The sequence below is a fragment of the Physella acuta genome, unplaced genomic scaffold, assembly GCF_028476545.2.
Source record: "Physella acuta isolate Inbredline_101_S28 unplaced genomic scaffold, ASM2847654v3 ptg001257l, whole genome shotgun sequence".
NCBI lineage: Eukaryota > Metazoa > Mollusca > Gastropoda > Physidae > Physella > Physella acuta.
Window position 1 is genome coordinate 44,692 of NW_026732772.1, and position 15,266 is coordinate 59,957.

Here is a 15,266-nt window from a genome sequence, read left to right on the forward strand (position 1 = left end):
TTATGTTTTTGCCACTGAAAACATGGAACATTGTAAAAGAAATCCCTTATTATACAAAGTTGGCGCAAAATAAAATAATTTAAGAAATTAACAAGTAACACATGAATGAAAGTTATTTAAAATAAATATGTATTTTACATTATTATTTACAACAATTTCATTATTTACAATATTTTCAGTAACAACACAATTACATCAAATACAATTGAGAAAAAAATATTCATTTCAGTTCCCATTTAGCAATAATGTAAAAGTAAAATTATACAACAACAAATTTAAATTATTGAGTTATATCAGAATTGTCCCTTTAAAGATGATCGCAACCAAAACCTATTTTAAATAATTTATGAAAATACATTACTGAAAACTTGTAAGTTGTACTCTCCAACACTTAGTCCTCTTCATCTGAATTAGGCGCAAGGATGATGCGCTTCCTCTGAGACTGTGAAGACTGGGTACTGGACTGAGTACCAAAGAAAACTGATCTAAACTGTAAAATGAGGGGGTTTTGTTTGAGTTATTTACAATAAATACATGAGATGAATAATTCACATTGGTGCAGTTTGTTGTGGATTCTACATAATTCATTGTCACTAAGAGTTAACAATGTTATGGAAAACAAAACTTAAAAGCCTTGCGAAAACATTTTTTTTTTAAAACTAGTAAGAAAATTCTGGGAAGAGATATTTACCTTTTTGCTTGGAGGTGTGGCAGGTATTTCATCACTGTCTTCTTCAAGTGGATCATCTACTTTGTTATTGGTCTAAAACAAGCGAGAAAAAAATATTCCTATACAATTTTTAATAGACATCATAATTTGCTTTATGGTTTTATAGATCTTAATTGATAAATTTTTTTAGTACATTAAAAGTAGCTTAAAAAAACTTTTTCCACTTTTTGCTGAAGTCAAGGAATTTTTTTTTGCATTTATCAATTTTATCCATTAGAAAACAAGTATAGTTAGTAAATAGAAAGAATATTAGAATAAAAAACACAACTTACATCAGACTGAATAGGTATCACAGGACTGACATCTGTGTCAGAGTTATAAGCAGATTTCAAAGACAAAGTCTTTCTGTTGTTTAAAGCAGGGGAACTTGTTTGATCAGGTACATAATTGCTGGTGTGGAAACTTTGCTCTTGATTATTCAATCTGTTTGCTATCTGTTCAGAATTTGTATCATCTGATGAAGCAAATCTATTCACATTTTTATTTTCTGAATCTTTTCCTCCATTTTCTCCTATGCTGCAATCCTTGCTGTTTTCATCTTGATTATTTAAACTTTTTCCAGCAGAAATATTTTTAGCACCTTGATTTAGTTTATATTGTTGATATTCATTGTTCAGTAACGTTTCATCAGGTGCAGTGATATCCATCATAGCCATCGTCAATTCTGCATCATCACCATCATCGTCAATCGCATTTGATGGCTCTGGTAGGTTTTTATATGCATTTTGTTTATGCACAAGTTCTTTGGTACTGTTTGAATGAGAATTAGCTCTACTGAAAATGAACAAGTAAATCACATTTAAAATATTATGAAATACGCTGAGAATTTTTAAAAATTTCTCTGGAATTATAAAAGTTAAGTAAAGGAGTTTTACTGTAATTTAAGTACCTTTAAATTTTCCCAATTCAAATTTTAATAAAACCTTAATTATTTTTTAAAAGTTTGTGGATTTTAACAATTCCAAGGTAAACATAAGTAACAGTGTTTTTGCTCTGATTACATCAATGTCAAAATATTCTTACGATTTCACTGATAATCCACCATTAGGCTGTTTGGTTGAATGTGATGTATTTGTCTTCCTAAGAAAATAATATTGAATGTAAGCAAATTAAGTACATTATATTCCATAAAGTATGCCTATTTGAAAAAATTCAGATGAAAGAACAACAGTGACATAATATATCAGTTTACAAATAATAATGAAACTTTAACCATTTGTAATACATACTTCAAAATTTATTAGCCTTTGTTATTTCAAAAATAACAAGCCTGAAAAGTAAGCAAACACTTTGATTTAAAGATTCAAACCCAACCTGCTAGTGTTGCCATGCTTGGTTTTAGATTGTGAAATTTGAGAAGATTCCACGTCTGCTAATGTTGCCAAAACAAAATTGGCTTCAAAGGAAAGATCACTAGTAATGGAGAATGTTATAGGCCTGGAAAATCAATTTTTTGGTTAATTAACTAAAAATTAAAACAGATGTTTTAATTAGTCAATGTTATGTCATAATATACATATACATTTTAATAGCTGACTTTGTGTTACTATGTATAGCAATCTGTATTTAAATAAATTTTTATTTAAAACTTTAAAAATTACTAAAATATTTCAAATTTTAAAACATTTAAATGCAACCCAATATAAAGATTATAATGAATGTGTAGTACTTAGTAAATCATCATTAAACTGATGTTTTATATTGCATCTAAAGCATTGTAAAACTTATGTTAAATGATTTATATAGATTAAAAGCAATATACTTTCCAGCTCCTTCAAACTGGACTGTGAGAGGTAGAGATGTTATGTCAGCAAATCCCAAGATGGCCTGGTATATCATAATTAGAACATGTAGTAAATTAAATATTACTTTATATAAAATTTCTAAATTCATTTGCTGAAAATGCACGTACTTCACAATTAAAATATATAGTATTTCTGATAAAGAATATAAGAACATAAAGAATAATTGAACACAGTTAAGATAGGTAAGTATAATCGAGTTATAAATAACTATCAATTATTTTAGCGGAATTTATATGGTCACTTTAGAGATGGGGTGGCCAGATGGTAGACAGTATGACTGCTAGCATGAAAGTCTCAAGTTCGGGTCCGGGCTTGTGGTCTAAAGTATGTCCCCCTCGGAGCAACCCGTCTGATGAGTACCCGACTCTTGTCAGGAAAGTGAAGACAACTGGTCATAGTACTGACCACACTAACTTATTCCACCATTTACTGGCGTCCCCAACCACAAACTATCTCTACTTATTTTGCCCTATTGAACGCCACACCGAAAGTTTAACTTCACTATCTTTTAAATATAGTCAAATGACTAACCCTAAGTTCCTTGAGGCAAAATGTCACATCAGAATCCACCCCAACTTGATAGTTGTCAAATTCATTGGGTGAAAGTGTAAGCTCTGTGTGTATCACCTTGTTAGGGTCTGTGTTAGAATATTCATACACGTTAAAATTTATCTAAAATATTACATTTTAAATAACAGAATGATATAATAGCTATTTGGTGGTTTGGTGTGGTTTCTTGACTCTGTCCAGCATTATGTTGAAATTGATAAATCATGAGCCCCTACCTGGTTCATCATCCACATAATTTTTTAGTGCTACGTAGTCTGGTCTCATGATGAGGGTTATTTCCTCTTGGTTTGTTTGGAAGGCAAGCACAGCATCACAAAGAAGTCTGGAAAAAACATTTAGAAAAAAAATGATTAAGAGTTATCTATCTTACTTTCCATCTTGTAACACATTATCTTTAAAGATAATTTACTAAAAGCAGTGAGTGAGAACAAATGAAGGAAAAAAATTTAAAATTCCAAAGACTATGAAGCTTTAATAATTAATAATGCTACAGACTTTATTAAATTTCAAATAATGTGTGATTTTCTTCAGCGTCAATATAATCTGAAGATGTAGACTACTAAAAATGAAACAATAACAATAGTAGGATTTATATAATGTAGGCCAATTGTTTTCATTTGTATATTGAATTATGACTCACTTTGGAGGGGCTGTAAATTTATTTGGGCAAAGATCCTTGGAGTAAACAGCTTGCAATGTTTCACATTCAATGTAAGCCAGATTGTGAGTTTTTATGATGCCTGTTACAAAAAATATTAAGAGCCCGGTGAATGTAAATGAACAATTATTTTTCAAAAGTAGTTAACTTGAGTGAGTACATAAAAGTAGTTATTGTTTTGTGTTTTAGATCTGTCTGAACTATAGACTCATGCTTTGTAGAAAAACATTGAAAAAATACAGGCTTATCAGAATATTTGCTGTTTTTGCAACAATAACATAGCTGTCCATTCAATATGTATTAAATACAGGTAATCACACAGCATGTGAGATCCAAGTCCATAAAACAACTAAAACATGTAAAACTAATTAGAAAACACTGACCATGTCTGCAATACATCTGAAAGACAAGTCTCGCTTCTGACAGATTCAGTGAAATTCTGCATTTTTCTACTGTTTTATCAATTGTAGAGAGCGATTTAAACACTGTCATTACAGACTGGAAAAAGATTACAGCTATGTATCATACATTGCTATAGTTGACTAGTTAAAGTGGTAAGTAATGATGTTATTGTGAACTTTAACATTAGATATTATTGGGTGAATTATATCACTTTCTAAACAGTTACTCTTCCGGGTTAAAATTAAATTATTGAGTAAATAAAAAAAATCCTCTTTAGATAATTGATTTTTATAATACTCTAAATACAAACTTCAGGGCAATTTATATATTTATACTAAATAATCTTTGAGTTCTCGTGTACTTACTTTCATTCCAATTTTACACCGCAGAAAATCATCATCTGAGTTATTTGCATCTGTCTGAGATCCATTCACATAATGCAGAAAAAAACTAGGTGAAAACTGAAAGCAGGCATACGCTGACCGAGAGGAATTCACTGACCTTAAGTACAACTGTATAGAAAAAAGATGCATTTTATGCATGTATTACAGTGTTGAACCTTGTTTTTCTAACTGTATAATTCAAATGTAGAAACTTTTATTAAAATTTGCATTTTGAATTTTGATGACTTTTAATTTCACATAGTCATAGATTTAGCCTACATAATGCAGAACAGATAACTACAGATGTTTTTTTACTTACGCCATCATCCAAAGGTTCAAAGTATAGCTCATCTCCAATTTTTGAAAGTGACTGTATTGCTCTACCAAAAACTGATAAGACGAAACAAAATAAGAAATCATAAACAGTAATCATCACATTTTTTAACGGCTGTACAATAGTACTCTTTAATTGCATGAGCTGACTGTCAGAGATACATGTTTGTATAGTTCTCCAAGTACCAAGCAGATAGCTTCAGTTCACCTAATCTCTAATCTAATCATAAAGTTAAAAGACTTTCAAGTTATATTACTACAAATTATAAGTAAAGCTCCCCTTTCAGACATAAAGATCCATTTGTTTCTTGACCTAGGCATATGAAGAGATAGTATGGTCGGTACTATGCCCATCCAGCTGGCTTTACCTCCCCTAATATGAGTAATGTACCCATCAATGCTGGTTGGACTCATGGATGTCCTTATAAATAATAGTTTGGATGATATTTTGAGTCAACCCTTTAAATCCTTAGCATAATGAGACCACCAGGGCCTCAACCAACTGATGGGCTTGTTGTATTTTAGTTAGGGATCTATTTATATAGTCAAATCTACAAGAAAAAAATCACAATAGGTTATAACACAAACAGAAAGCTTAAAAGGTATACATTCTGATACAGGTAATGAGTAATGTGTATCACTGTAACTAAACTAATCTTTATGCTGTGGACCAAATAGTAGGTAGTGGTTATATGGATCTAATATGATTTTTAGCTTGGACCTTAAGCAATTTCATTCAGATTTTGACTTTTTCAAACTTAAAAATATTTATAAAATTTTTACTTCCCCCTTCCCTATTGTCACAAAAATCTACTCCCCCCTCTCCTCCCCCAAATTATGTCACATCTTAACCTAAAAGAACCCCCCCCCCTCAAAATTGTAATTTTTGTTTTTTGAATATCCATTTTTTTTTCTTAATATTTTGTGAACTTGTCAGAGTATATTAATATTAATCAATTTCTGGTTAGGCCTAATATGTGACATAATTTTTTGACGACCTCTAAAGTAAATTTTTTAACAAAAGGCCCTAAGCCTTGCCTATAATTTAGTTTAGGTAATACCATAATAGGCCTATTAATATGATTTGTTTAGGATGGATTGATAAAGTGCAATGTGGTAGGTCGTAAGTAAAACAAGTGTTGTTGCTTTTTTAATATAGTTGTAGTTCTAGTATAAGTATTCACTGTCGACACTGTGTGTGACTATTCACACTTTCTACTTTCTTTGAACTTTTCCATTATCATTAGGTAATTTATTAATTAGTAATTATAATAGACCTAATGCTAATAGACCTAATTAATATTATATTTTTTAAGGGTAAAACTCCATTTTAGCGTATTTTATTCCCCGCTTCACGTTCACCTCCAGTTGAGTGTATTTTATTATAAACACAACTGAAACACACAAAAACATAAGGAAAACACTAGGACTAGAGCTAGATCTAATTATTTTATTATGAATGTGATTTTTAATTAGAAAAGGTAAAACAAAAACATAAAAAAACATTAGAACAGTTCCAATTAAATAGCGTGTGATTGTCAGCGGGAGAAAAATCCTTACGTCATAGCTCGGGCAATAGATGTTTGAAATTGTGTTGGCCTCAGTTTTGGGGTCATTGTAATCATTACAATGTAATGTAAGTTCATAAATGTTTATTTATAGTATCATGCCTGGGAGATACTTGTAACAATACAAACTTAACCACCTTGCAATTATGAGGAGGTACGTTTACCATTTACGTACTTCACCCATTTCCATGAAAATCCTGACACACGAACATAGCACATTCAGTCAATATTCTAAATTTGGATTTTTCTCAAGTTTTTACAAAAGTAAAATTATCAAAAAAAAACGAAGTCAGTCTGTTTTTTTATTCATTTGTTAAAACAAAAATACAATACAAATAAATAAATCGTGTTTTCCTAATGTTTTGGTGTGTTTCGGTTATTATAATAAAATACGCTCAACTGGAGGTAAACGAGAAGCGGAGAATAAAATACGCTAAAATGAAGTAAAATGGAGTTTAGTAGTTTTACTTTTTTTTAAATTTGTACCTTTGAGACTGACACCAGGAATAGTGCATTTCAAAGAGGACATTTTACATTTAATGTAAAAATTGATTCAAAATTAAGGTAAAGCTGCATTAGTATAGATCTAGCACTAAATCAAGTAGGCGTAGTTTAAAACAAGACATCTGTTTTAAAACACTTGTAAGAGACATTTGATTCCATGGAGGCCGCCATGTTTAAAAGGGGATAATTAAAAATGCAACTGGAACACTTAGGCCTACATCTAAAATTTATTTAGATCTAGATCTAGATTTCTAATCCCTTACCATTTCTCTAGGGTAGACCACACCGCTCAAACGTACAGAAAAAAAAGTGTAATAGATCTATATGGGGGGAGGGTTGAAGAGAGATTACGCTAACACTACAATTTTATTTCAGCTGGCGCTGTAGCTGGGGAGTGGGGGGGGGGGGGGGATAGTGCGGGCGCATCGAACGGCGCCTTTAGAGGCAGAGTTTCTTCCAGGCATCTCTTCGGGCGGAGCCCCCCCCCCCCCGAAAAAAGTCTACCGCCCCCCCCCCCCTGAACGAAATGAATTTTATATAGTAAACTATTTCAAGTGCCCCCCCCCCCCCCCCCCCGGAGAAAAAAGTCTGGAAGAAACACTGTAGGCAAGAAGAACATAAATATTTAAAGGTCATTTAGACTGCACTACTGAATCATAGTTATTTGAAGTTTTTGAAATATTCGAAGAGCAATGCCACCACCCCTTTCCGAACAGGGGGGGAGGGGTCGGGTGAATAGCAACCATTTGTTAAAATCAAATATTAAAGTAACCCATTGACTGACAATGCCTGTGATAAGAAACTAGAAAAAATACAAACACAAATCTTATCATTTCAATGTAAAAAAAATTGTAATTTTTGACAGGTTATCTCTAATATTGGCCTATTCTTATTAGAAAACAGTTTTCGTTTGGCTTGCCATCACAATACATCCCCTCTTCCCCCCCCCCCCTTCTCCCCCCAAACAGCATGTTGGGAAATGTAGAATGGATGGCGAAGTCAACCTTTTGCATTTTTTAAATCCATAAATGACGTGACGCTTTTTTGACGATATTTACCTCCCCCCTCCCCTCCGTCACACATCGTCACAAAAAGCCAGACCCCCCCCCTAAAATGATGTCACACCTCAGTCTACACCCCCCCCCCCCTCAACATTGCAGTTGAATGTTTCTTAAAACATTGATATTTTTCTAAAATCTTGTCTGAACTCTGTCAAAATAGAGTATTTTAATAAATTCCTATTACAATCTATATTAAAACAGTTTTCTAAAACGCGAAATAACGGCTAAAATTAGTTTTCTAACATTGCTGTTTTAAAATGCAAAAGTGTGACGTCCCGCCATCAGACTCCCCCCCCCCCCTCCCCACACACCGTCACAAAATTACGACCCCCCCCCCCCCCTTGCGAGTGTGACGTCATTTATGGACGACCCCCAGTTAGAAAATGAATTTAGCCGTTATTTTTGTATTTTAGGGAGAGAAAAAAATATGGTTACAGAAATTGCTCAGTCAAAATGTTAGTAAGAAATTGTTGTTTCACAAAATATTATTGAACTGCTATATTTTGAAAGGGGGGGGGGGGGGCGTAAGCAGTGGTGTTTGTGTGTGTGAGAGAGAGAGGGTGGGTGGTTCTGGTTTTTGCAACGATCACCGACGGCTGGCAGGTAAAAATCGTCCAAAAAATCGTGACGTCATTTATTGATGACCCTTTAAATCTTTAAAACCTTTATAGATCTAATTAGTAATAATAGTATACTTAAGTTACCCACTCAAATATACACTACAGTCCTAAGATCTATTTAATGTAACGTTTTCTAAGCCAACCAAATTTGACGTTATAAAATTAGCTATGTGCATGTGATTGTTTATTATTTCCGGCTTCCGGTTTTCATAGAGTAAAAACATTCTGATAATTTTACTCCCTTTGAATCAGACAGTTATCTTTTCTAAAAATTCAAATAACAATGGTAAATAGCCATAGTAAAATTCGGAACTGTGTTCAACCTTGTTTAATAGATCTAGATTTTTCTACATAATAAATTCTTGCGTCTATACATTATTAACGTACGATTATTGTTAAACAAACAGTGGGCGTGTCAACACGACACAGATTCAATCTGAGATTCTGAGATTGACTCCTTCACTCAATCACTGGCTTCACTCTTAGTCTTAACTTCAAAGTTCAAACTAAGTAACTTGTCTAACTCACTGACTGTGACAGTCAACATACAGACTCACAGTGACTTCAATACAGACTCACGTTGACTACCAGACATCATTATTCAGTAGGCCCTATTTACTTTTTTTTTGGCCTAGGACCTACCCATTCATATTTATTCATTTAATTATTTTTTTACTATGCTAGATCAGTAGTAGTAGATTTAGCTACTAGATCTAGCTAGCTACACAAATAACTTGATTGATGAATAATACGACATTCATATATTGATATGATGAAGTGACTGCCCTGAAGAAGCTTCTTTCCCCCTGTGTTAATCTGGCCGGCAGAAGATGCAAAATTCAATGAACTGGGCTCGAATTAAATACTCTGTGCAATGGGCTCAAATAATCCTTTTATAGCTGCGCAATGGGATCAAATTATCCTTTTAGCCTTATTCATCTTAATAAACTATCTGTACCATGTATGGTCGAGCAGCTGTGCTTCAGGCTGGTCGTCAGGTGTTGAGTGTTCGTAGTATAGTTATAGTATATCTAGTAAATAGTTCTAGTCCAAAAGTAAAGCATACATTTAAAAGACAACACATATGCCTAAACAATTGAAAATTTAGATGACAAGAAAAACCAAGTAATTGTAGCACTATGCAAACGTGCATCTTCTTCCATCTAAAAATGGCCTATATCATATGGTATGATAAGTGTAAGTCTCTGTAAAAGTCCACAGTCACTGTTGGTGTTAACTTGGTATTGAGAAGCTAGCGTAGTAGAGATCAATCTAGATCTAGTAGTTTCCATCGCAATTTCTAGAGTAAAAAGCCACAAAAATCTAGGACACATTTTTCTCTCAAGAATGTGTGCTTGATAACGTCACAAATGAGAAGAAACAAAAGACAATTATATAAGTGAAATTACTGTTAGAAAAAAAAAAGTAACGTGTTAAGTCACCCTTTTGTGAACAGTGATAAAAATAATTTGAGAGATTTGTTTATGACAAGCAGGTATTTGATGGATCTGAATCCGAGACATCTTGTATGACAAGTCACAGAACGATACGCTTGATACACACTGATCCTCACCAATATTGCTATTTTACCTTTGCTTATTCTCATTATTTCAATGCAGCGACTAAATAATTGTTGAACCTTTTATTAAAGAAAATTGTGAAATAATGAATTCTAATTTAAAAAGGCGTTTTTGCATAAAGAACCTTATTATTAAGCTTATCAGTCTTGTTAATCTAGAGATCACCTCTTCTATAATGATAAATATCTATGTAACTATGTAGGCCTATTATTGTATAACTGATAGGTGTACGCTTAGTTTGTAAAAAATACCACATGTTGTCTGGTAAGAAGTTAACGATAATCAAAAATAAGATGTAATATGTTGAAATAATACTATTATAGTATTATTTCAACAAATTCTATAGTCTATAGAATTATTATAATTCTATAGGCTATAGAAATCTGCAATTTTTTTTAATGACAAAAAAAAATCATAACTTTTTTGTTTATGGTCAGATTTTGAAAATTCAAACTGGTCTGTAGTCAGATTGATAGCCTCTATCCTAATATGTAACTAATATATTGTTTTATTTTTACTGAAATTAAATTTTTGCATTGGCTTAGCTAATTAAATGTATTATTAAGTACGCTTTTTTTTTTTTAATGTACAAATTGGGTTTCTTTTTTGTTTTTAAAATCTCCTTGAATTTTTTTTAAACTCCTGGAAAAGTCCTGGAAAACTCCTGGAATTTTATTTGAACTTTTGAGCATGAACCCTGATTATAATAAATTTGCAGTATAAAAATTAGGGCATATAGGCTTTATCACAAATCTATTGAGGTACCGGTATGTCAAGGATTTTTTAATACTATAGAATTATAATAAATTTATCAATTATAACTCGTGTCTAACTAAAATATTTTAACTTTTTTTTCAGTTGGTCCTTGTACTTGGTGATTTACATATACCACACAGATGCAATTCACTGCCCGCCCGGTTTAAAAAACTGTTAGTACCTGGCAAAATACAGCACATCCTTTGCACTGGAAACCTGTGTACAAAAGAGTCGTTTGATTATTTGAAGACACTTGCAAGTGATGTCCATGTTGTGCGGGGTGATTTTGATGAGGTTTGTAGCATGTTCTAATTTAAGGTCAAACAATATTACAACTAGCTTTTCTTAACTTATTTTAATGTCATTAAGGTTGCGCTCATACTTATTATAATTTAGGTCTGCTGTAGAGATATAGCGCTGAGTGGATTTTTGGTTCCTAGGATGAAGAGTCAGTGAAATTGTGCTGACTCCAGCCTTTATTCTTCACTAATTAATTTTAGATTGCAAAACTAGGTTTTTTTTACTTAGGAAGTTAAAAAATGTCAAGACTTTAACGAATGTTGATGTTTGCTCAATGACAACACTTCCTCTATACTCTGTATGTGAGAAAGTAAAAAGAACATCCTATTTAAGGGGAGACAATTGTATCTCTAATAAAATAGTAGATATTTCCATCACTGTTTCTAGAAAATGAAAAGTTTGGAAATTTTCTGATTTGAAAAAGTCTTCCTGTTAAATTATTTTTACCTACATTCTTTGTTTTAATTTTATATTTTATTATAGTAAATTATTTAGTGAGGTAATTAGCAACAAATAAAGGTCCTAATTTAAATTTCTAATACTATTTTAAAATAAAGTGAAACTGGTCAAAAGACTCCACTTACTATTTTTTAAACTATGTTTTAGAACTAGAACTATCCAGATAGTAGAACTAGAACAGAAATAAATTATTACTGCTTTTTTAAAATAAGGTGAATTTAAGCAAATGACTTAACTTGCACTATTCATCTTTATTTTAGAACATGAACTATCCAGAACAAAAAGTAGTCACAGTGGGACAGTTTCGGATAGGTCTCTGTCACGGTCATCAAGTTGTACCCTGGGGGGATATTGAGAGCCTGGCTATGGTCCAGCGACAGCTGGATGTTGATATTTTGATCTCTGGCCAGACACACAAGTTTCAGGCCTTAGAGCATGAGGGGAAATTCTTTCTCAACCCTGGATCAGCTACAGGGTCTTACTATGCTTTAGATAGGTGAGCTTTTTTTTATTAACTCTTAAACTCTTTCATACGGTAAAAATGATCACAGCGGTCGTATAGGCTTGCCCGCCATGCTGTAACAGTTCTCCCGGTGTTCAATATTTTTTTCAATTTTTTTTTTGAAACCAGGTTTTTATTTATAGTAAATCTAGGTCATGATATCACTAGAGTGGACATTTTCATTGTATTTCCTTAATGTAGTTCCATTGGGTTAATTTTGTAGTTTATAGAGTTTTTTTGTGTGCAAATATTTCACATAACAGCTAGTCCAGGAACTGAACTCTAGACTTCTGGATTAGAAGTTGTGCACTCTACCACCTGACCATGCCATCCCATGAAATTCTAATGTTAATATATATATAAAACATATTTACAGGGTTCATGCAGCCTTCTGAAATTCCAGAAGATCCTGAAAAACTCATGAAATTTTAAAAATTGTAAAAACCTCCTGAAATCCTTATGAAATTGTAAAAATCTTGAAATCTAATGAAATTTTTTAAAATCTCTCGAAATTCTGAATTTTCCACTGATGTTTTCAGTTAAATATTTTTTCAAAAAATTGTTAAAAAGTAGATCTATTATAAAATATTGCCGTTCTTTGAAGGACAAATACATCAGCCAAGCCCGGTTCATGTTTGATACAGCTTGTTTTAGGAAAAATAAAAATGATTTCATGGCCAATCTTAAATAGCAGTGTTTTTCCTGCTTTTACGTGCGCTCTAGGCCTATTATATTCTGACCTCAAATGAACTCACTGTGACCTTTGTACCGTTTCTTGGGGGGGGGGGATACCGTCGACAAATTGTAAAAGCAATCTACTGACTCTACTATTACAATAAGGCTAAAAGCATAAATAACGATGTGGTTTGGTTATTATCAAAGTGGTAGTTTTTGGCTCCAATGTTTTTTTAAGTAGTTCTAAAACACCACCGCTTAAAATAATTAGTACCTTCTAATTTAAATTTAAGCTTATCGGGTCTATGTCTATAACATTTTCCATCACATGAACTAATACTTTCTTAGTTTTAAAATCTCCTGGAATTTATTTAAAACTCTTGGAAATCTCCTGGAAAACTCATGGAATTTATTTTTCGTTTTGGAGCATGAATAATTTGAAAAAACATTTTTTTTTCTTTTAAAAAATAAAATAAAATATATGACCAAACGTAAAAAAAAATCTCCAAAAAAAAAAGAATTGCTGATCCCATTCCCCTCAGAAATTCATGTATTCAGAATTTTTTTTTTATTATGGTTACTTATGTTAGACAGTCTCACATGTTTTTATCTTTCCCTCCACAGTAATGTTATTCCTTCATTTGTCATCTTGGATATCCAACAGTCAACAGTTGTCTCATACATCTACAAACTTATTGATGACGAGGTCAAAGTTGAAAGGATAGAATACCGCAAATCCTAAACAAACATTTTTTAAATGTGCTGACTTTTCTGTATGGACCATTGAAGAGAAACAAAAATTAAATAAAACAAGAAGTTTTGTGAAGAAAAGATGTCTTGTGTACCTCCATTCTGGGGCCTCTGCACCAGTGTTGCAGCACTGAGTTCTCCATCTTGGTCATTATATTACCTGCTCTTTGTTTTTCATCATACTGTGTTACATTTTTACCTTATGATATATAAGAGTTATGGATGAAACTGTGTGTGTTTCTGAAACTTTCTGAGCAATTGAATAATAAAAACTAAGTTTGATGCACTCATTTTTGCTTACATGTTTTAGACGCTGCATTGGTTTTTAGAAGCATATTAATATTAAACTTAACAGTATGTGTTTCATCAAGGTGCAATGTATTTTAAAAGAAATGAATGAATGTTAGATAATTTAAATGATATTTACCTTTCCTTTAATTGTTTTCATTATCTCCCCATAATGTTTTCTTTATTATGAAAATAGTTTTTGCACATAACTAGGTAAGTGGAAATCCTAAAAAAAAAAAACAATCATTCAAATTTATATTTTATTAGTAAGACCATTTGGAGCAAAAAAAAAATTTTTTTTTAATAGTGAATGTCCTTTAAAAATCACTTGATATTTATTATTATGATTTACTATTATTATTTGAAATTATAGTGAATGTCCTTTAAAAATCACTTGATAATTGATATTTATTATGATGATTTACAAATATAATTTGAAGTTATATTTAGACATTTAGCCCTCGCTTAAAATATATTTCTTTGTAATATCTTTAACTTTAAACTATTTATGAGGAAAAATAGCTCCTCGGAAAAAACTTTTTGTTTTACATTTGAACAATTGCTTAAAAAAGGTACTTTTGATTTTGGCTGAGCCTCTTATTTTAAAATTGTGTGATTGACTGTTTTAATTGATTGAATGTTATTCTGACTGGGAGACAACTGCAGGCATTTTTTCTTCTTTATATTTTGATGAGGGGTAAAATCAAGTACATTGTGATGTGTATGTATTCCACTGTCTGATGCTAATGATATTTTGATTCCAGTCAATCTTTTGCTTTAATAGTCATTTAATATTATACATGTCATGTTGTCTAAGTAAAGATACTAATAAATTAGCTGGTGTTTGTGAATCAAATATTGTTTATTTATATTATCTGTATTTTGTACAGTAGGCCTACTCATAAAATTTAATTTCCATTTCCTTCTGATTTCTCAAGAGGTTATTAAGAATGGGATTGTCTTTAATGTTATGTAGAAGTATTTTGTCCAGTTGAATATTTAGCCATAATAACTAAAATGGTTTCAGTATTTCTGAACATCTGGACAAAGAGAGAACAGAATTTGTGAATGTGTAATTTTGAAGATTTTATTTAATAGATGATTGTTTTAAATTTTATTTTTTCAGCAAATCTTTTTTTGTACTTGAAGCCCATAGACCCAGAATTAGTGCACCAATATTGTCATGTTTAAACATTAAAATATTTTGTTGATTGCTTTAGTGTTAGTGTTGAAATTTTCTTTCGATTTCTTTCGTCTGTTGTTCATCATCATCTATTCACATTTGTGTCCAGGACATGATGCTGGTTCTGTTATTTGTTATT

At 31.8% G+C, this 15,266-nt stretch overlaps 2 protein-coding genes across 3 annotated transcripts; one reads left to right on the top strand and one right to left on the bottom strand.

The window, feature by feature from the left end:
* On the bottom strand, window positions 1–7,126 carry LOC131957693 (cell cycle checkpoint control protein RAD9A). 2 transcript variants are annotated; one of them, XM_059322437.1, is made up of 13 exons: window positions 6,936–7,126; window positions 4,868–4,938; window positions 4,531–4,677; window positions 4,147–4,261; window positions 3,746–3,845; window positions 3,321–3,427; window positions 3,067–3,173; window positions 2,493–2,557; window positions 2,045–2,167; window positions 1,754–1,810; window positions 1,003–1,480; window positions 692–763; window positions 1–490 (listed from the first exon to the last, which is right to left on the bottom strand). In XM_059322437.1, the coding sequence occupies exons 1-13, from the start codon at window positions 6,976–6,978 to the stop codon at window positions 392–394; spliced, it is 1,584 nt and encodes a 527-aa protein (XP_059178420.1). In that variant the 5' UTR covers window positions 6,979–7,126; the 3' UTR covers window positions 1–391. The 2 variants fall into 2 exon arrangements, with proteins under 2 accessions (XP_059178420.1, XP_059178419.1); XM_059322436.1 differs by having other exon boundaries at window positions 1,003–1,504.
* A 1,709-nt stretch (window positions 7,127–8,835) lies between these two features.
* On the top strand, window positions 8,836–15,158 carry LOC131957689 (vacuolar protein sorting-associated protein 29). Its single transcript, XM_059322432.1, has 4 exons — window positions 8,836–8,920; window positions 11,073–11,264; window positions 11,990–12,225; window positions 13,531–15,158. The coding sequence occupies exons 1-4, from the start codon at window positions 8,918–8,920 to the stop codon at window positions 13,646–13,648; spliced, it is 549 nt and encodes a 182-aa protein (XP_059178415.1). The 5' UTR covers window positions 8,836–8,917; the 3' UTR covers window positions 13,649–15,158.
* Window positions 15,159–15,266: the final 108 nt, after the last annotated feature.